Source organism: Phoenix dactylifera, chromosome 2 (genome assembly GCF_051530095.1).
Source record: "Phoenix dactylifera cultivar Ajwa chromosome 2, Ajwa_hap1_PhDact_Kaust_v1.1, whole genome shotgun sequence".
Lineage (NCBI taxonomy): Eukaryota > Viridiplantae > Streptophyta > Magnoliopsida > Arecales > Arecaceae > Phoenix > Phoenix dactylifera.
The window spans coordinates 34593243-34613426 of NC_143191.1; the positions used below are offsets into that span (position 1 = coordinate 34593243).

At 44.6% G+C, this 20184-nt stretch overlaps 1 protein-coding gene and 1 non-coding gene across 2 annotated transcripts; one reads left to right on the forward strand and one right to left on the reverse strand.

Moving 5' to 3' along the window:
- Nucleotides 1-10282: 10282 nt before the first annotated feature.
- LOC148714769 (uncharacterized) lies at nucleotides 10283-19704 on the reverse strand. The gene has a single exon (XM_089928927.1). The coding sequence runs from the start codon at nucleotides 18152-18154 to the stop codon at nucleotides 12764-12766; it is 5391 nt and encodes a 1796-aa protein (XP_089785053.1). The 5' UTR covers nucleotides 18155-19704; the 3' UTR covers nucleotides 10283-12763.
- LOC120106750 (small nucleolar RNA R71) lies at nucleotides 17562-17669 on the forward strand. Its single transcript, XR_005508798.1, has one exon. It is a non-coding gene; the product is annotated as a small nucleolar RNA R71 (small nucleolar RNA).
- Nucleotides 19705-20184: the final 480 nt, after the last annotated feature.

The window sequence follows — 20184 nt, forward strand, 5'->3', positions numbered from 1 at the left end:
AACACCACGATTTGTGAAAAGTAACTCAAGACCTAGTTCGCAAAGTTGTCCGACAGATAACAAATTTAAAAGCAATTTGGGAACAAGAAAGATATCAATGATAGATAGCTGAGGAGTAAAGACAGAACCACTATGACTAACATGTATATGAGAACTATTGGAAGTGTAAATTGTTGTAGTTGAGTGAGATAATTTATTTGTGAAAGTAAGAAGAGAGGAATCAGAGGTTATGGTTACAACAAGCAGAGTCAAAATACCAAGATTGGTTACTTGAGGTGGTGGACAGAACAGAAAAGAGATTGGCCTTAGGTAGAACCTGATGGATAAGGGTTTCAACCTCAACAATGGAGAGAGATATAGTTGGGGCAAAAGGGTCTACAGATGAAACATCCGAAAATTCTGAATGAGCAGCAGCAGCAGTCTTTGGGAAAACAAAACTCTTTGGCCAGAATCTTTAAAATGTTTCCTGCACTTGTTGGCCTTATAACCCCAGTTCTTACAGTAGTTGCATTGAATAGTGCAATTAGAAGGTGCGAGCCAAGCAGGAGGTGCAGAAGAAGTGGCCAGAATTGGCTCCGAGGAGAGAATGATGCAATAGAGCAGCGTGAGTGCTTTCAAAATCATCTTTGATAGCCAACAAAAACTGAACCAAACGCATACCATCTCAATGTGCCATAAACTTTTTGACGTATTCAGGATCGGTCAGTTCGGGCTGACACAAAGCGAGTTGATCCCAAACATAATTCATCTGAGAGAAGAAATCAGTAATAGATTGACCTGATTTCTGTCGCATGCGATGAAGTTTGGTGGAGACTTCATACTGCTGAGGGAGGTCGGCTTTGTTATATCGATGTGCGAGCAGATTCCATGCATCTTTGGTATTCTCAATCTTGTTAAGAGTATTGCCAAGGGAGACAACACGTGTTGGAAAGCCAGGAAATGATTCTGAAGTGTGCTTTTCTAGTTGGCGAGACGGTTGTCAAAGGCATCTTGTTGCTCTCTCTCCTTTTCCGGATTTGTTCTCGGCATTAGTAACAAATCCCCAAAGACGATGTCCACGAAGTCACATGCACATAGCATTGAACCATGCGTTGTAGTTCGAGCCATCGAGAATGATAGAGATGGGTTGAGTCACTTCTTTGGTGTTGAACAGATTTTGGGCCATGATTTGGAAAAGTGGTCGCCGAAAAGGTTTCCAGAGGAGGATTGCCGGTGGTGTGCGTGGGCCCATGATGAGAATAGAAGAATAAGAGAAGAAAATTGTATTTCTGTCTATCGATCACAATGTACAGAAACAACCTTTATCTAGCACTAGAAGACTGACAAAGTTGGTAATACAATCAATCACAAATCAATTAAGGTTCTAATCAAAGATATACAAAATCAATCAATGTCCTAATCAAAAATAAAATAGGAACACCAAGGTCAACTAGAATATATAGAGAATCATTCTAAAATAATCTAAAATGATTCTAACGCTCCACAACAGAACAATATTTTTTGCACATAGCTTTAATTTATTATATATATAATTTTTAATCTACATCTAGATTATAGCCAATTAAAGCTACACAATCACAATCCTATTTATCAACCATTTTTTTTTTAGTAAACCCGTTAAATTAGACCATTCAAATATTAATATATTTGTAAGAATCAACCAAAAAAAAAAATAACAAATGAACAAAATCTTAGAACGTAGTCCCGATACGATTAACCAAGATTTTAAACTTTGACTTCGTTGCACCTCTGGATAGAGGTGGGTCCTTGTATGACGTGGCATGTACCGGATATAAAGACTTTGTGATATATCTCGGTTCGGTTTGGAGAAGACGGGTGATAAGCCTCCATCTCCATCGCTGTCTCGGAGAGACATTTTTCCGTCACGATCACCGCCTCCAAAATTATAGCATCCCGACGAGCGCCGGACATGGTGAGCACCGTCGCCCTTTTTTTCCCGCCACGGGTTGAGAATTCTATGCATGAAAGAGGACAAAATACGGGGTCAGGGCCGCTTCGTGGTGTGCGTGCACCCGAGCCTCCAAGCAGCGTTCGATCTTGACCGTTGATCAGAAACTAATAATTGGAAACGAGCCGCAAACTGGGGACCGGCGGGTGACGCCAGAATTGGGACCACTGACGATCGCATGGGACTGACGGCTTATCACCCATTTAGTGCTTCCCTTCGTTATCTGCGCTGGATTCAACGGCTACCGCTCTCTGCTTTGCCCCATGAAGACTTTGGAATTACGAATTTTGCCCCTAGACGGCGGAATCTTGGGAAGGATGGTAGAAGCGTAATATGGCAGACTTGGTAGGCTAAGTGGGGTGTTTGCCGCTTATCTCCTATTTATTTATTTATTTATTTTCTTCCCTCGTGGTCCGTGGATTTGTTGTTCTCTTTCACACATCAACGGCCCTTCCATGTAACCTTCAATTCTGCAGTAGACACGGACTGGGAATGAATGGGATGACTCCAGCGATCGGAAATCACGCTTTTCATTTTGCATTACAAAGATATACAAATCCATCAAGAATTATTTCGATCAAACCTAATTGAGAGGATTCTTGATGCTTTATTTTAAAAAGAAACTATAGTGACACCCTCTCAACTTTTGATATTTTTGGAGATACGCCCTCAACTTTAAATGCTTATTTGGATATTTCTTCTAGCTTGCATTTATCCAAATCCAACATAGATCCAAGCTTTATGCCGCAGAAAGACAAAAAGACCTATCAAGATTTTTTTTTCTTCTTACAACATTTGGGTTAAATGTTGTTCGGTCCATACATCGCCATGCTTAAATAGACAGCCCATTCCAGAAATATTTAAACAACTCTAAAAAGTTGCAAACCAATCCTTCAGGTTTCTAAATCGTTCCAGACTGGTGCTATCATTCTTCTCTATTAACAAATTAGCATCACGTGACCATCACATGGCAATATAAAATTATATTGTTATGAAAATATCCTTCACATCATTTGTTTGCAGAATGAAGTCCCGGTATAGATCTTAAAGAACTTTTAGTAAATGACCCATAGCTAAGGATCACCTACTGCACAAAATCTCAAAGCACTCCAAACACCTTCACTCCTTCGCCCGCACGAATATAAAAGAATTCTTAGTATACGATCTATAGTTAAACGATCACCCACTATATAGATTTCAAAGCATTCCGAACTTCTTCATTCATCCTTTTGCATGGATCTCAAAGTATCCTTAGTATATGGTCCATAGTTAATGATCACCACTGCATCAATCTCAAAGCACTTCGAACTCCTCCATACATCCTCCTATACAATCTTAAAGCATCCTTAGTGCTGCTGGAAATTGGACCCGGGGGCAACCGCAGACTGAAGAGGAGGAGCTCCGGCGAGAGTGGCGGGTGGCGGTACGTCGGCGGGTTGCGTCCTCCGGGGGACCTGCAAAAAGCCGGTCGCTAGGATTTCCGGCGCCGGCCCTCCGATGCTTAAGTCAGAGGGGGGCTTCATGTTCTCCGAGGGACCTGCAAAAAGTCAGTGGCCGGAGTTTCCGACGCCGGCTCTTCGATGCTTAAGTTAGAGGAGGGCTTAATTTTGGAGAAGAAAATGGACTGTATGTAGAAGTCCGAAGCTCCCTTTTTAGAGGGAGAAGCCCCCTTTTTATAGAAGGGGTGCCAGGTTACCTGAGATGTGACTGGACGAATTAATGAATTACCGTCATTATTGGGCGTGGTCGTGCGCATTAATGAGCTGGCGTGGGCAGCTGAACAGGACGGAGTGGCGCATTAATGAGTTGCCGTGGATGACTGGACGGGATTGAGTGAGTCAACGAGTTGCCGTGGATGGCCTGAGACTTTGGGTTGGCTGGAGGTCCGTGGAGATCGTGCGTATTTAATTGTTGACAGTTGTAGCAGGAAATGGTCTCTGGTTGATATGCCGTGGCGTGGCCGGCAAGCAAAGCATGTTGCGGTGAGACTGCTGCAGGGCGTGGCCGCAGCATGTGGACGACGAGCTCGGTCTTCTGGCCTCGGCCTGCATGAGCTCGGTCTTCTGGGCTCGGCCTGCATGGGCTCGGCCTGCGTGAGCTCGGCTTGCATGAGCTCGGTCTTCTAGGCTCGGCTCGGCCTGCATGAGCTTGGTCTTCTGAGCTCAGTCTGCATGAGCTCGGCTCGGTCTGCCTGAGCTTGGCCTGCATGAGCTCGGTCGTCTGAGCTCGATCTGCACGGTCCGCACGAGCTCGGCTCGGCCTGCATGAGCTCGGCCTACATGAGGTCAAGTTTGCTGTCGGATTTGGATGCTTTAATTGTACTTGTAGGGTGGTCCATTTTTTCCCCAACACTATCCTCCGACTTTCGAGTTCGAACTGCTTTTTGGCTCGGGCGAAGGAAGTAGTCCAGTCGTCGATCGTCCTGTAATATAGCCAAATATCTATGAAGATGTATGTGCTAAGTAGGATGTACCTCTCATGCAGTCGGAGCTAACGACCTTAAGCTGAGTTGTTCAAGCCGAGCTAAGCGACTTTGCTCTGAGATCGACTTCAGCAGCCTTCTTTGGCTTGTGGTCGACTCAGCAGGGTGCCCCCACTCAGATCGGGACGTGTTGTCGTAGGAGGCATCGAATGGCATTGAAGGGCGTTGAATGGCATTGAATGGCGTCGAATGGCGTTAAAATGACGTCGAATGTCGTCGAAGTGGCGTCGAATGGCGTCGAATGGTATTAAATGTCGTCGAAGGGCGTCGAATATCGTCGAAGGGCGTCGAAATGTCGTTGAATGTTGTCGAAGTGTCGTCGAATGGCATCGAATGTCGTCGAAGGTCATCGAAGGGCGTCGAATGTCGTCGAAGGGCGTCGAAATGTCGTTGAATGTCGTCGAAGTGTCGTCGAATATCGTCAAATATCTTTTCGAGGTCGAGGGAACTTGGGCTCGCTATCGACTTAGTGGGGCATCCCAACCTTAGTCGGGTGATTATGTGCGAGGTCGAGGGAGCTTGGGCTCGCTGTCGACTCTGCGATGCTTCCCGAGATCGAGGAAGCTTGGGCTCACTGTCGACTTAGCGGAGTATCGCGACCTTAGTCAGGGGATCATGCGCGAGGTCGAGGGAGCTTGGGCTCGCTGTCGACCCCGCGATGCTTTCCGAGGTCGAGTGAGTTTGGGCTCACTGTCGACTCAGCGGGGCATCCCGACCTTAGTCGGGGGATCGTGTGCGAGGTCGAGGGAGCTTGGGTGACCCCGCAATGCTTTCCGAGGTTGAAGGAGCTTGGGCTCGCTGTCGACTCAGCGGGGCATCCCGAGCTTGGTCGGGATCTTTGATGGAGATGGAGACCGGAGATGGCTTTATCCGTTGGCGATCGTGCACCCCCACCTGGAGTGGGGCAACGTTGGAGATAGAAATATCCGTAGGTCGTCTTTTGCATTCTCTGATCTGGAGATAGATAAAATATTGAAATTATTTAAAGCCAAAGTGGCGTCCTATACCTTTTGGAGATATTTTAATGGCTCCCGAGCTTCGAAGTCCCTTAGGACTTGGCTCAGCACCGATCTTCTGAGGGAGGCATTCTGAGTGCTCGAGCTTCTGAGCTTGGGCTTCTGAGCTTGAGCTTCTGAGCTCGGCAGCCTTCTGAGCTCGGCCTTCTATGCTCGACAGCTTTCTGTGCTCGGCCTTTTGTGCTTGGCAGCCTTCTGAGCTCGACAGCCTTCTGAGCTCGGCCTTCTGAGCTCGGCATTCTGTGCTCGGCAGCTTTCTGAGCTCAGCAGCCTTCTAAGCTTAGTCTTCTGAGCTCGGCGGCCTTCTGCGCTCGGTAGCCTTCTGAGCTCGGCAGCCTTCTATGCTCGACAGCCTTCTGAGCTTGGCCTTCTGAGCTCATGCCTTCCGAGGTCATGCTTGCCGATGTCGTCCTTCCGAGCTTGATAGGAGCTTCGGTGATGGCGACGCTCTGTGGGAGAGCGACATCACGAGCGCCGTCCTAAGGACTTACACCCATGAAGAGGGAGTACATACTGATCTCTTACTTGCCGCAAGCCTTGATGATCCGAACAAGGAGAGTAGGGACACGTAGTCTTCGTCCTGATCGCGGAAAAATAGAGAAGAGTTCGAAGGGCAATGGAATTTAATGGGACTGTACCCTTTGCCACAGAGGCTTACAATCCCATTTTAAAATTTCAAAACGCTCCTTCTCCAGACCTCAGCTTTTATTTCTCTTCCCCTCCAACTCGTTGACGTGAGACTTGGGCTACTACTTCTCACTGGTTGCCCCCACGTCCCACGTCGTTGCAGCGGGAGCCATGCCTGATTCGAGATGGCTCGGAAGAAAGTTTCTTCCTCTGCTTAACATGAACCCGTGGAGGCGGCATAGGACAGGCCTCTACTTGTTGCAGGCTTTGGGCTGTAATGGTTAGTGCTTGGACTTGCTGCACCAGCGCGTTGAACTGCTTGGGTTGGACTTATAAAGCTTGATCTTGCAGAGGTCTTAGTGGTAGATTCTGGACTGAGTGTCTGGAGCTTGGAGCATGATGCCGGGAGGTATCAGAGACTCCTCTGTTTCTTAGTTTCATGGCCACGACTCGGTCCCTTCCTCTAGCGCCAACTATTACTGAAAATTGGACCCGGGGGCGACCGTGGACTGAGGAGGAGGAGCTCCGACGAGAGTGGCGGGTGGCGGTATGTCGGCGGGCTGCGTCCTCCAGGGGACTTGTAAAAGCCAGTGGCCGGGGTTTCCGGCGTCGGCCCTCCGATGCTTAAGTCAGAGGGGGGATTAATTTTGGAGAAGGAGATGGACTGTATGTAGAAGTTCGAAGCCTCCTTTTTAGAGGGAGAAGCTCTCTTTTTTATAGGAGGGATGCTAGGTTACCTGAGATGTGACTGGGCGAATTAATGAATTACCGTCATGATTGGGCGTTGTCGTGCGCATTAATGAGCTAGCATGGGCAGCTGAACAAGACGGAGTGGTGCATTATTGAGTTGTCGTGGATGACTGAACGGGATTGAGTGAGTCAACGAGTTGCCGTGGATGGTCTGAGACTTTGGGTTGACTGGAGGTCCATGGAGATCGTGCGCATTTAATTGTTGACAGTTGTAGCAGGATATGGTCTCTGGTTGATATGCCGTAGCGTGGCCGGCAAGCAAAGCAAGGTGCGATGAGACTGCTGCAGGGCGTGGCCGCAGCAGGTGGACAACGAGCTCGGCCTTATGGTCTCGGCCTGCATGAGCTCAGTTGCATGAGTTTGGCCTGCATGAGCTCGGTCTTCTGGGTTCGGCTTGGATGAGCTCGGCCTGCATGAGCTCGGTCTTCCGGGCTCGGCTCGGCCTGCATGAGCTCGGTCTTCTGAGCTCGGTCTGCATGAGCTCGGTCATCTGAGCTCGGTCTGCATGAGCTTGACTCGGCCTGCATGAGCTCGGTCATCTGAGCTCGACTGCATGAGCTCGGCCTGTATGAGCTCGGCCTTCTAAGCTCGGTCTGCATGAGCTCGGCTCGGCCTGCATGAGCTCGGTCATCTGAGCTCGACTGCATGAGCTCGGTCTGCATGAGCTCGGCCTGCTGAGCTCGGTCTGCATGAGCTCGGTCTGCATGAGGTCAAGCTTGCTGTCGGATATGGTTGCTTTAATTGTACTTGTGGGGTGGTCCATTTTTTCCCCAACACTTAGCATATTGTGTATAGTTAAGGATCACCCACTGTGTATATCTCAAAACACTCCAAACCCATTCATTCATAAACTTGTATAGATTTCAAAGCATCTTTAGTACATGGCCATAGTTAAGGACCATCCATCACAAAACTCTCAAAGTGCTTTGAACTTCATACATTTACCTGCACAAATTTTAAAGTACCCTTATTATATGGCCTATGGTTAAAGATTACCCACCATACAAATCTCAAAGTACTCCAAACCTCTTCATTTATCTGCATTCTGAAGAGGATGAGGGGGTGACAATCTCCGTGCGGTGGGTGGGGTATTTTCCCAAACACCTGGTGTGGGGGCCGAACAGTATAGGGGTGGTGGTATGGATTCTCGGAAGGGGGCTTCGGCTCGACCGGGGGCGGGGAAGGATGGGGGATCTGCTGCGCAGGGTGTGGGGGGTGCGATGAAGGATCGGTCTTGGGCAGACGTTGCGAAAGGATCCGTCCGGCAGCCAGCTTGGTCCTGTCACCAGCTATCTTCCCGCGAGCTGGAGGTGATGCAGAACAGATTCTCCGACGAGGTGGTTGACATCACGGAGGAGGAGTTGGAGGATGCACGGGCGGAATGGCGGAGCACTGCGGTCATTGTAAGAAGTCTGGGGAGGACAGTTCCAGGTGAGTGGATCGCGAAGGAGATCAAGAGGGTGGGTCGCTTGGACTACAGTGTGGAGTTTTTCCCGCTTATGGATGGGTTCATAGTCTTCTGGTTTGCCAAGGAGGGTGACCGCGAATCTGCTGTGATGAACGGCCCCTGGACGGTGGCTGGGCAGCTTCTGGCGATGGATAGGTGGCGACCAAACTTCGTGCCTGGTGCCATGGGGGTGGGTAGGGTGGTCGTCTGGCTCCGGCTGCCACGGCTACCTCTTAATTACTGGAGGAAGGAGACTATCAAAAAAATTGCTGCAAGGGCTGGAAATCCATTGACTCTGGATGGGTTCACGGAACAGGGGCGGAGGTTTGGTTTCGCAAGGGTGAAAATAGAGCTCGACTGCTCTGGCTCCCTTAAACCGGGGACGCTGGTGAGGGGAAGAACCGAAGGAGTCGAGGAGACCTTTTGGCAAAGCTTCATCTATGAGAATCTGCCTGCTCCGTGTACCAAGTGCGGCCGGATTGGGCATTCGGCGCCGGAGTGTGGCCGATTCCCTCCGGTGGCTGGTACGGGGGAGACGGCGGAGACAGGGGGGAGGAAGACGCCGGGCACAGGGGTGGATGATCAGGGGGTTGTTGGGCAGGAGCTTGGGGAAGCTGATGCAGTGGAGGAGCCGGCGGCGTATGGGCCATGGATGGTGACGAGTCGTATCTGGCATAAGCCGGTGGCCAAGAAGACGGTACAGAGGAAGGAGGCAACCGAGGTGGGTTCTCGGCCGGACTCGGCGACCACTCCCTACCGGTCCAGCGAGAACTCAACTGGGGTGTCTTCGCCGGTCGACCTTGATGGGTGGCAGAAACCTTCCAAGGTGGCCCGGCGAAAGACGCCGGAGAAGGATGTCACGATGGCTGGTGCGGGGGCGGCCACTGGTGGGATGAGTCAACCCGGTGCAGATGCCGAGTTAGGCGACGGGTCGGGCCTGGGTCGACTCGATGAGGCTTTGGGCCGGGGAACTGGCCCAGGTGAGTGTGGGCTGACCGATGGACCGGGCTGGGTGTTTGATACACTGGCTGGGCTGGGTGATGGACTGGGTTGTGGCGGGCTCGGGCCGAGTCCGAGGAAGAGATCTAGAAGCCCATGCCGAGGGCTTGGGTCTAAGGGTCGGAATGCGACTGGGAGCTGCTCTAAATCGGGGATGATCCCCCTTTAGCCATGTCCGAAAGGATGGCCGGACGCAGGTGGCCATCGGAGGAGCTGGAGTTCCCCTCCACCGTTCTCGGCGACGGGCAACCGACCCCCGCGGGCGGAGCGCGACGGCAGGGGGGCCGGTGACACCTCGCGGCGTGGGGTGATTACGCCCAAAGAATAACGCGGCTATCGCAGTATATATTGGGGTGTCGATTCCACAGGGAGAAGGTAGGAACACTAAAAGGAACTACAAAACTAAAAAGAAATATCAAAGCAGTAAAATGTGATGTGAATGTTTAAAAGTAAATTGACAATTAGATTGTAGTAGTGAAAAGATGTGACCAGAATTAATGGCAGCAAAGCATCGGGAATTCCTCACTTGAATCAGGTAATTCCATTCATATTTGATCCATTGGATAACTCAATTAGAGATCATAGCACCAGATTCTCTAATTGGAGGATATAGCATTACAATCAAAATATTTAGTGATAATTCTAGAAAATCATTCTCCTCTTTTAAAACCAAGGATTGTTATCCTTTTAGACTCAGATTCAAAGACAAAAATATACCCAATGGCAATATTTCAGCAAAAAATCACACTAACTGGATAAACAATCAAATCTAGATATAATCAAACACCTCAATAATTCTATAGAAAAAGACATGGCTGAATCTATGAAAAGAATAGGTTCAAGATTATTCCAACACAAGAAAGATCTATGGATGAGAAATGATAAACAAAAATTGTATCAACATGAGAATCTATTACATAGATCAAATATAAATGAAACTACCATCATCCAAGCGAGTTCATCCCTAGCTTCACCAAGAATTAGCTCTCCATGAATTTTTGGCTCCTCTTGATGATTTCTTTGTAATGCAGCCTTTTTTCTCTTTAGAACGGCGTGCTCCCCAAGTATATATATGATTTTGGGGCTAAAAACCCTAGGAAACACGACTTAGACACGTTTGCATGTGTTTTTCCGACTTTACCCTCGAGCACCAACGTCAGCATGAAGTTCGGGAGACTCTCCAGATCGCATCTGATCTTCAAATTTTATGTTCTTATAGTCATTTGAAAGCTCTGGAAGTCTAGTTTCCAACAAAATTTGAATCATCTCAATTGGACTTCTGTAGCTCTCGAAATCATCAAAATACTACACAAAGGTCTGATCTGTCAGGGCCCAGGCTGGCGGTTTAGGGAAACCTAACTTTGCAACTTCATAACTTTCTCTCTGGAGCTCCAATTGACCTGATTCTTGATGCATATGAAACCTCAACATGTCTACTTCATCTCTACCAAGTTTCATTTCATTCGGACTGCAATGGGATATTCAATCTTCTTAACTCCATTCCTACAATAAAATCACCAAAATCAATTAAGACTTGGACACTTTGTGAAGTAAAGTTCAGATTAGAAAAATATCATAAAAATATCCAAATCATGCTTAAGTCTTAACAATTTAGCCTAAAGTGGTAGTGTTAAAAGGTACATTTTCATGCACCTATCACACCTCCCAACCAGCTTATTGCTAGTCCCTAGCAATTTAAGCGAAGAAAAAGAACGGACTATATCCAACCCAGTGTAGACAGCTTTTGCATGAGCTAAGCAATAATATTCAAGTATAACAAACAAAGTACTCGCAAGAGATCAACAATACTATCAAAATCAGTCCATCAAGAGCAACTCCCAGAATTCGTGTGTGTGTGTACTCTAAGCCGTAACCATCTTACCACCAACCCTGACACATACAACGTCGAGAACATTTCAAACAAAAGCTTCAACTCCATATCTCACAGGTATAATATTCAATAGTAGACTGGTGTAAGGGGTCTCTCTATGGAGTTGAGAAAGGGTGTTCATACAAATATATGAGAAGGCAAGTGTTCATGAACAAGCAACAAACAAGCATTGATCTTATGATAGGATCACCAACCATTGGGAACTCAACCATTCTTACCACAAACCCACTTAGGATCAAAAAGGTCAATAATAAAAGGTTGTAATGAGGCTAAAGTTAAGTAAAATAAAAATAATAAAAGGATGGATAAGAGAATTCAAAAGAACTTTCCAGTACATGCTAGAGGTCTTCACAAGATATAACATCAAGCACAACTTCCTCAAACCGCTTGTACCCTTTTTTTTTTCTTCTTTTTTTTTTCTTTTTTTTTTTCACGCTAGTCATACCATTTGGTTATTTCATCAACAACTTCATACTAGCATTTTGAACCTGTGACAAGCAGTTTGGGAACCAATAGAATCATTTTCAGAATGGAGATTAGAGCCTGAGACATTTTCAAGGCCTGTGGTAATAGAAAGCTGAAGCTGCTGGTGGAGTTGATTTGTTTCTTTCTTTTCTTTTTCTTCTTCCCTTTTTTTTTTTTTTAACACAACCTTTGGTTGCAATTATGGAGTCCATTTCAGCAAACCTGACAGCACCAATGAGAAACCACCACAGTACATCCCCTTTCTTGTCTTCATTATTTGCGGACCAATTATTTATCATCCCTAGCATGTACTTGAAAGTAAAAGGTAGGAAAGATATAATAATTTAGGCTCAACTCCAATGTGGAGGGGGGGGGGGGGGGTAAGGACATATGGGTTTACAAAGGAAAGGGTTCTTTTTTTTTTCGGCTCAAAATGGCTTCTAATGGATAAAACATGGGTTAGCTTGAAAGGCTCAAACGTTCATCCTAAATTGACCTTCATCATCTCCTAAGTATAATCAACCAACATACCACAAACTGTGCAATAAAAATTCCCAATAGAGCAACCAATTCAAAAAAATCAATGAACGCATGCCACAAGTCTCTGAACATGATGAACTCTCTCTCTCTCTCTCTAATACTCACCAATGCGTAAATACTTAAGTTTGAGAGTTCTCTAATTGTATGCATTGAACATCCATCAAACCACAAGGCTTAGATGCGTGCATAAAAAAAGAATTCAAAGGGTGTCTTAATAGTGTGACTAAGATAGAAAAATTGACTCCAGCAAAAATACTCTGTAATCATTTGTTTTTTTTTTTTTAAGCAAATTCATGCAAAAACATATACACATGGGCTGCCCTCCCCCAACTAAAACATGACATTGTCCTCAATGTATGGAAATAAAAGCATAGAAAACAAAATAGGATAGAGGTCACCTGATTAGCGGAGCACAAATCCATGGTAAAAACAGGAAGCTGGCAAACCTGAAAATTAAACTAAGGAAACCAAACGAAATAAAACAAAACAAGCAAAAACAAAAACTGAAACAAAGACAAAATAAAGAAAAACAAAAAGAAACAAGGAATAAGAGAAACGTACCTGCATGGGCATAGCATCACTGTTCGTAGACGGGGTCCATGAGAAGAATATCTTCCTCTACTGGAGCCTCTTTCTCAAGGACCGGCTTGAGTCTCTGGCCATTTACCTTAAACATCCGACCATCTCTAGGATCTTCTATCTCTACCGCTCCATTCTCAAATGTATGCTTTACCACAAAAGGACCAGTCCACCTAGATCGTAATTTACCAGGGTGTTTATGAAGCCTAGAATCATATAAGTATACTCGTTGATTAGGTGCAAATGTTTTTCTAAGAATATTTCTATCATGAAATGCCTTCATCTTAGCCTTGTAAATTTTAGAATTTTCATAAGCTTCATTTCGCAACTCTTCTAACTCGGTCATCTGGAACTTTCTAAGCTCACCGGCTTCAGGTAAATCAAAGTTAAAGTTCTTAATAGCCCAATAGGCTCTATGTTCTAGCTCTACCGGTAGGTGGCAAGGTTTACCAAAAACAAGCCTATAAGGTGACATGCCTAGGGGGGTCTTGAAAGCTGTACGGTATGCCCAAAGTGCATCAGTTAATCGCAATGACCAATCCTTCCGGTCGGGGTTAACCGTTTTCTCTAAAATACGCTTAATCTCTCTATTAGCAAGCTCTACCTGCCCACTTGTTTGAGGATGGTAAGCTGTAGAAATCTTATGCACCACCCCATACTTCCTCATCAATGCTTCAAAGGAACGGTTACAAAAATGTGTACCCCGGTCACTAATGATAACACGTGGTGTACCAAAACGAGACAACACATTTTCCTTTAGAAATTTAATTACTGTCTTATTGTCATTGTTCCTACAAGTTGCAGCCTCTACCCATTTGGACACATAATCTACTGCAACAATAATATATAGATAACCAAAAGAAGGAGGAAACGGTCCCATAAAATCTATACCCCAGCAATCAAAAATTTCTATCACTAAAATTGGATTCAAAGGCATCATATTACGACGGGACAAAGCTCCTAATTTTTGACATTTCTCACAAGAACGACAATAAACATTTGTGTCTCGAAACAATGATGGCCAATAAAATCCACACTGCAAAATTTTTGCAGCGGTTTTCTTCATAGAGAAATGGCCTCCACAAGCTTGGGAATGACAGAATTCTAAGACACTTGCTATCTCATCATCTGGGATACATCTCCTCATAATTTGGTCAGGACAGTACTTAAAAAGATGTGGATCATCCCAATAAAAAGAACGTACCTCTGTTAAGAACTTCTGCTTATCCTGTGCATTCCAGTCTGATGGCATCTCACCTGTTACCAAATAATTGACAATATGTGCAAACCACGGCATGGAGGTGATAGAAAATAATTGTTCATCTGGAAAATCATCACGGATCGGTGGTGTATCTGTAGTATCCTCAAATATTAACCTTGAGAGGTGATCAGCCACCCCATTCTCTAAACCCTTCTTGTCCTTGATGGTTAGATTAAATTCCTGCAAAAGCAAGATCCACCTAATTAATCGCGCCTTAGCATCCTTCTTTGCGAGAAGGTACTTAAGGGCTGCATGATCTGTAAAAATTGTAATAGGCGAGCCAATCAAATAAGCACGGAATTTATCTAATGCAAATACTACAGCTAGTAGTTCTTTTTCAGTAGTAGAATAATTCATTTGAGCACTATTTAAAGTCCTACTAGCATAATAAATGACAAAGGGCTTTCCCTCTCTCCGTTGACCTAAGACAGCCCCTACTGCGTAGTCACTTGCATCACACATAATTTCAAAAGGTAAACTCCAATCTGGTGGCTGCATAATGGGAGCTGAAGTGAGCTTCCCAATAAGCGTTTGGAATGCCGCTTGGCACTCTTGTGTCCACTCAAATGGGGTATCCTTAACTAGAAGGTTACACAATGGTCTAGATATGGCAGAAAAATTCTGGATAAACCTCCTATAGAAACCAGCATGACCAAGGAATGATCTAACATCCTTCACAGTCTTAGGTGTGGGCAACTTAGAGATCAACTCAATTTTGGATTGATCAACCTCTATTCCCCTAGAGGAAACAATATGGCCCAAAACAATACCCGAAGGCACCATAAAATGGCATTTCTCCCAATTCAATACAAGGCCTTTTTCTTTGCAACGAGCTAGAACCCTTTTTAAATTAAACAAACATACATCAAAGGAGTCACCAAAAACAGTCAAGTCATCCATAAACACCTCCATGCAATTCTCAACCATATCACTAAAAATACTCATCATGCACCTTTGAAAGGTAGCTGGAGCATTACACAAACCAAATGGCATACGACGAAATGCATAAGTTCCAAAGGGACATGTAAAAGTGGTCTTATCTTGGTCCTCTAAAGCAATTTCAATTTGATAATAACCAGAATAACCATCTAAAAAACAATAAAAGGGATGACCAGCTACACGCTCTAAGATTTGGTCGATGAATGGAAAGGGAAAATGATCTTTGCGAGTGGCAGCATTTAACTTCCTATAATCAATGCACATGCGCCACCCGGTTGCTGCTTTGGTAGGGACTAATTCTCCTACATCATTCTTCACTACTGTGACACCTGACTTTTTAGGAACTACCTGCGTAGGACTAACCCACTTGCTATCAGCAATCGGATAAATAATACCCGCATCTAACAGTTTTAAGACTTCATTTTTCACAACTTCTTTCATGGTAGGGTTTAGCCTGCGTTGGGGGTCTCTACGAGGGTTAGCTCCCTCCTCCAAGTGAATCCTATGAGAACAAATTAAAGGGCTGATGCCTTTAATGTCGGCCATGGTCCAACCAAGTGCAGATTTATGCTCATTCAAAGTTGTAAGTAATTTTTTACCTTGTGATGCACTTAAGTCAGAAGAAATTATTACAGGAAAGGTATCACCTGGACCAAGAAATGCATGTTTTAAACCCTTAGGCAGTGGCTTTAACTCGACTTTTGGGGCTTCAATGGTAGATGGCTTCGGTTGTTCTCGCATCAAGGGCAGCTCCTCAAATCTTGGTTGCCATGTCCTCGTCCCATAATCCTGAGATGAATCAAAAACAGCACAAATATTAGTAACATCATTAGAGTCAAATGTGCTATCAAACCCAGAATTAATAAGAAAATATTCAAGAGGATCGGGGTCATGTTTTGTGATGGCTTCCTCTTGCATAAGTGTGTTTATCAGGTAAGTTTGGTGACACTCATCGTCCTCCTGTGGCTGTTTGCTTATGTGGAAGATATTGACCTCAAGGGTCATATGCCCAAAGGACAACTTCATCAATCCATTCCTGCAATTAATAAGAGCATTAGCGGTGGCAAGAAAAGGTCTACCTAAAATAATGGGGATTTTTGATTCAGAAATAACAACAGAGTGTGTGTCTAGAATCAAGAAATCAACAGGATAGTAAAATTTATCAACTTGAATTAACACATCCTCAACTATCCCCCTTGGTATCTTTACTGACCGATCAGCTAACTGTAAGACCACAGAGGTGGGTTTGATCTCTCCTAATCCCAATTGCAAGTAAACAGAATAAGGCATGAGATTGACACTAGCTCCCAAATCAAGTAAGGCCTGTGCAAACTCATGATTCCCAATAATACAAGAAATTGTGGGGCATCCTGGGTCCTTATATTTTGGTGGGATTCTCTGTTCAATCAAAGCACTTACTTGTTCCGTTAGAAAAGCTGTTTTCTTAACATGGTGTTTTCTTTTTACAGTGCACAAATCTTTAAGGACCTTTGCATAAGTTGGAACCTGTTTTATCACATGTAACAAAGGAAGATTAATTTTCACTTGCCTTAGGTTCTCTAGGATCTCGCTACTATGGTCCATAACTCTTGAGGTAGACTTGAGAGCTTGAGGAAAGGGCACTCTAACTGGACTCTTCACTATCTCTTCCTCTCTTGGAACATCAACTACATCACTACTCAACTTCTCTTGTGTGTCCTTAGGCTTGGGAACCCTTTCTATAACCTTACCACTTCGAGTAGTTATGGAATTAACCTCCTTAAGATCTTGCCTATCAGGATTAGAAGTTTGTGCCATATGCTGACCTTGGGGATTGGGTTGAGCTTGCGATGGAAATTTTCCTCGCTCATTTACGGTTAAAGCACTAATCAACTTAGACACTTGACTCCTAATCTCTTTATTTTCCTCAACCACCTGAGTAATCATTGATTCAAACTTCTGGTTTGTCTTATTCTGAGCCTCAATAGAAGCATGTAGTGTGTCCTCTAAAGGATTCCTAGAAGATGGGGCATGGTATGGAGGTGTAGAATAAGCTCTAGGCAGCTGTGGTTGTGCAGGATGTTGCGGGTCAGATTTCCAACTAAAGTGAGGATGGTTCCTCCAACCAGGATTATAGGTATCTGAAAAGGGTGTAAAAGGCTTCTTGTACATACCTAGGGCATTACAATGTTCCTCATACACACCCCTCATTTCAGCAAATGTGGGACAATCCTGAGCTAGGTGATCCACTCCACCACATACAAAACAGGGTCCATGGGACTCAACACGAGAAACAGTATGCGTAACCTTTGTATCCTTTGTTTTTAAGGCCTCTAACTCCCTAGTCAGAATTTCTATCCGGGCCTTGAGATTATCCTCCTCTCTAAGATGGTAAATTCCTCCACTAGAAGGAGTAGCTGTAGGTCGTGACCTACTAGTACTATCAGTCGCACTAGGTCCTGTCCAAGTATGAGCTTTCTCAGCTAGATCATTCAGGTACTCTATGGCCTCATCCGGATCTTTCTGCAAGAACTCACCATTACACATCATCTCTACAAATTGGCGCTCTCTAGGTGTAAGTCCCTCATAAAAGTAACTAACTAAACGCCAACTCTCATAGCCGTGATGAGGACACAAGTTCAACAAATCTTTAAACCTCTCCCACACCTGATACAAAGTCTCACTATCCTTTTGTGCAAAGGTTGAAATCTGTCTCTTCAAACCACTGGTCTTATGGTGGGGGAAGTATTTGTTAAAGAAAACCTGTGTCATCTCATCCCAAGATCCTATTGACCGCGGTCTCAGTGAATACAACCAACTTTTCGCTCTATCTTTCAAAGAAAATGGAAAAAACTTAAGTCTAACTGCATCTATTGTACCGGGTTGACTATGAAAAGTCGCCACTACCTCCTCAAACTCTCTAATGTGCACGTAAGGATTTTCATTCTCTAAGCCATGAAAGGTAGGAAGTAACTGTATCATTCCTGGTTTAAAATCCTGTTGTGGGACATTGGGTGGGAACATAATGCATGACGGTGTGGCTGTGCGTGTAGGATGGAGATAGTCCTGGAGAGTCCTAATGGGCTGATCTTCGTGATTGCTCATGGTGTTAGAATTAGATGGCGTATCGGGCAAATTCACAGGAAAAGTGTCAGGTTCTAATTCCGGTCTTCTTGCAAATCTACCTAACTCGTCTCTATGCCTACGCATGCAACACAAAATATATGTATATTATTTTTATTTTATTTTCATTTTCTTTTGCACAATCAAATCAAAACTATGAATGAAATAAACTGAAGACAAAAAGCAAGAGAAAAAAAAAAAAGAAGAAGAAGGAACGAGGTTACCGCTTTGACGAATTAATTCAGCAAACCTATTCCTTGAAGCGCTTCTTGTACCGTTCTCCCCGGCAACGGCGCCAAAATTTGATTACGCCCAAAGAATAACGCGGCTATCGCAGTATATATTGGGGTGTCGATTCCACAGGGAGAAGGTAGGAACACTAAAAGGAACTACAAAACTAAAAAGAAATATCAAAGCAGTAAAATGTGATGTGAATGTTTAAAAGTAAATTGACAATTAGATTGTAGTAGTGAAAAGATGTGACCAGAATTAATGGCAGCAAAGCATCGGGAATTCCTCACTTGAATCAGGTAATTCCATTCATATTTGATCCATTGGATAACTCAATTAGAGATCATAGCACCAGATTCTCTAATTGGAGGATATAGCATTACAATCAAAATATTTAGTGATAATTCTAGAAAATCATTCTCCTCTTTTAAAACCAAGGATTGTTATCCTTTTAGACTCAGATTCAAAGACAAAAATATACCCAATGGCAATATTTCAGCAAAAAATCACACTAACTGGATAAACAATCAAATCTAGATATAATCAAGCACCTCAATAATTCTATAGAAAAAGACATGGCTGAATCTATGAAAAGAATAGGTTCAAGATTATTCCAACACAAGAAAGATCTATGGATGAGAAATGATAAACAAAAATTGTATCAACATGAGAATCTATTACATAGATCAAATATAAATGAAACTACCATCATCCAAGCGAGTTCATCCCTAGCTTCACCAAGAATTAGCTCTCCATGAATTTTTGGCTCCTCTTGATGATTTCTTTGTAATGCAGCCTTTTTTCTCTTTAGAACGGCGTGCTCCCCAAGTATATATATGATTTTGGGGCTAAAAACCCTAGGAAACACGACTTAGACACGTTTGCATGTGTTTTTCCGACTTTACCCTCGAGCACCAACGTCAGCATGAAGTTCGGGAGACTCTCCAGATCGCATCTGATCTTCAAATTTTATGTTCTTATAGTCATTTGAAAGCTCTGGAAGTCTAGTTTCCAACAAAATTTGAATCATCTCAATTGGACTTCTGTAGCTCTCGAAATCATCAAAATACTACACAAAGGTCTGATCTGTCAGGGCCCAGGCTGGCGGTTTAGGGAAACCTAACTTTGCAACTTCATAACTTTCTCTCTGGAGCTCCAATTGACCTGATTCTTGATGCATATGAAACCTCAACATGTCTACTTCATCTCTACCAAGTTTCATTTCATTCGGACTGCAATGGGATATTCAATCTTCTTAACTCCATTCCTACAATAAAATCACCAAAATCAATTAAGACTTGGACACTTTGTGAAGTAAAGTTCAGATTAGAAAAATATCATAAAAATATCCAAATCATGCTTAAGTCTTAACAATTTAGCCTAAAGTGGTAGTGTTAAAAGGTACATTTTCATGCACCTATCATGGGGTGATGGCATTCTCCGGAAGGAAGACGAAAAGGGCAAGCTCGGCAGCGGCGGGTCTCTCGGCATCCGGACGGCACTTTCCGGTTAGGGCGTCCGATGAGGTGGGACGTACGGACGGGCGGGAAGGGAGTGGGATGGCTCCGGACGGCTCCAGGCGAGGTAAGGCTCCTGTGATTGGCTCTGTGAATGTTTCATTTCAGCCAATTTCTATGGGCCATGGTACGGCATCCATGTCAAGCTGTGTGGAGTGTGGTCCTGGGAGACAGGAGGTGAGGGAATCAAGTTCCAGTGCGGATCCCAAAGGTTGTAGCAGGGATGGGGGGACCAGAGTGGAGCTGTGTGAGGGAACGAAGGTGGGTACGGTGGCAGGATCTGAAGCAACTTGTGGCACGGCACACCATTTGGCACAAACCGTTGGTGGAGGGGAACACCACCATATCCTATCCCAACTGATGGCAGTT

Bases quoted from the DNA above. Each gene is read 5' to 3' on its own strand.
- LOC148714769 (XM_089928927.1), bottom strand. From the start codon at position 18,154: ATGCGTAGGCATAGAGACGAGTTAGGTAGATTTGCAAGAAGACCGGAA.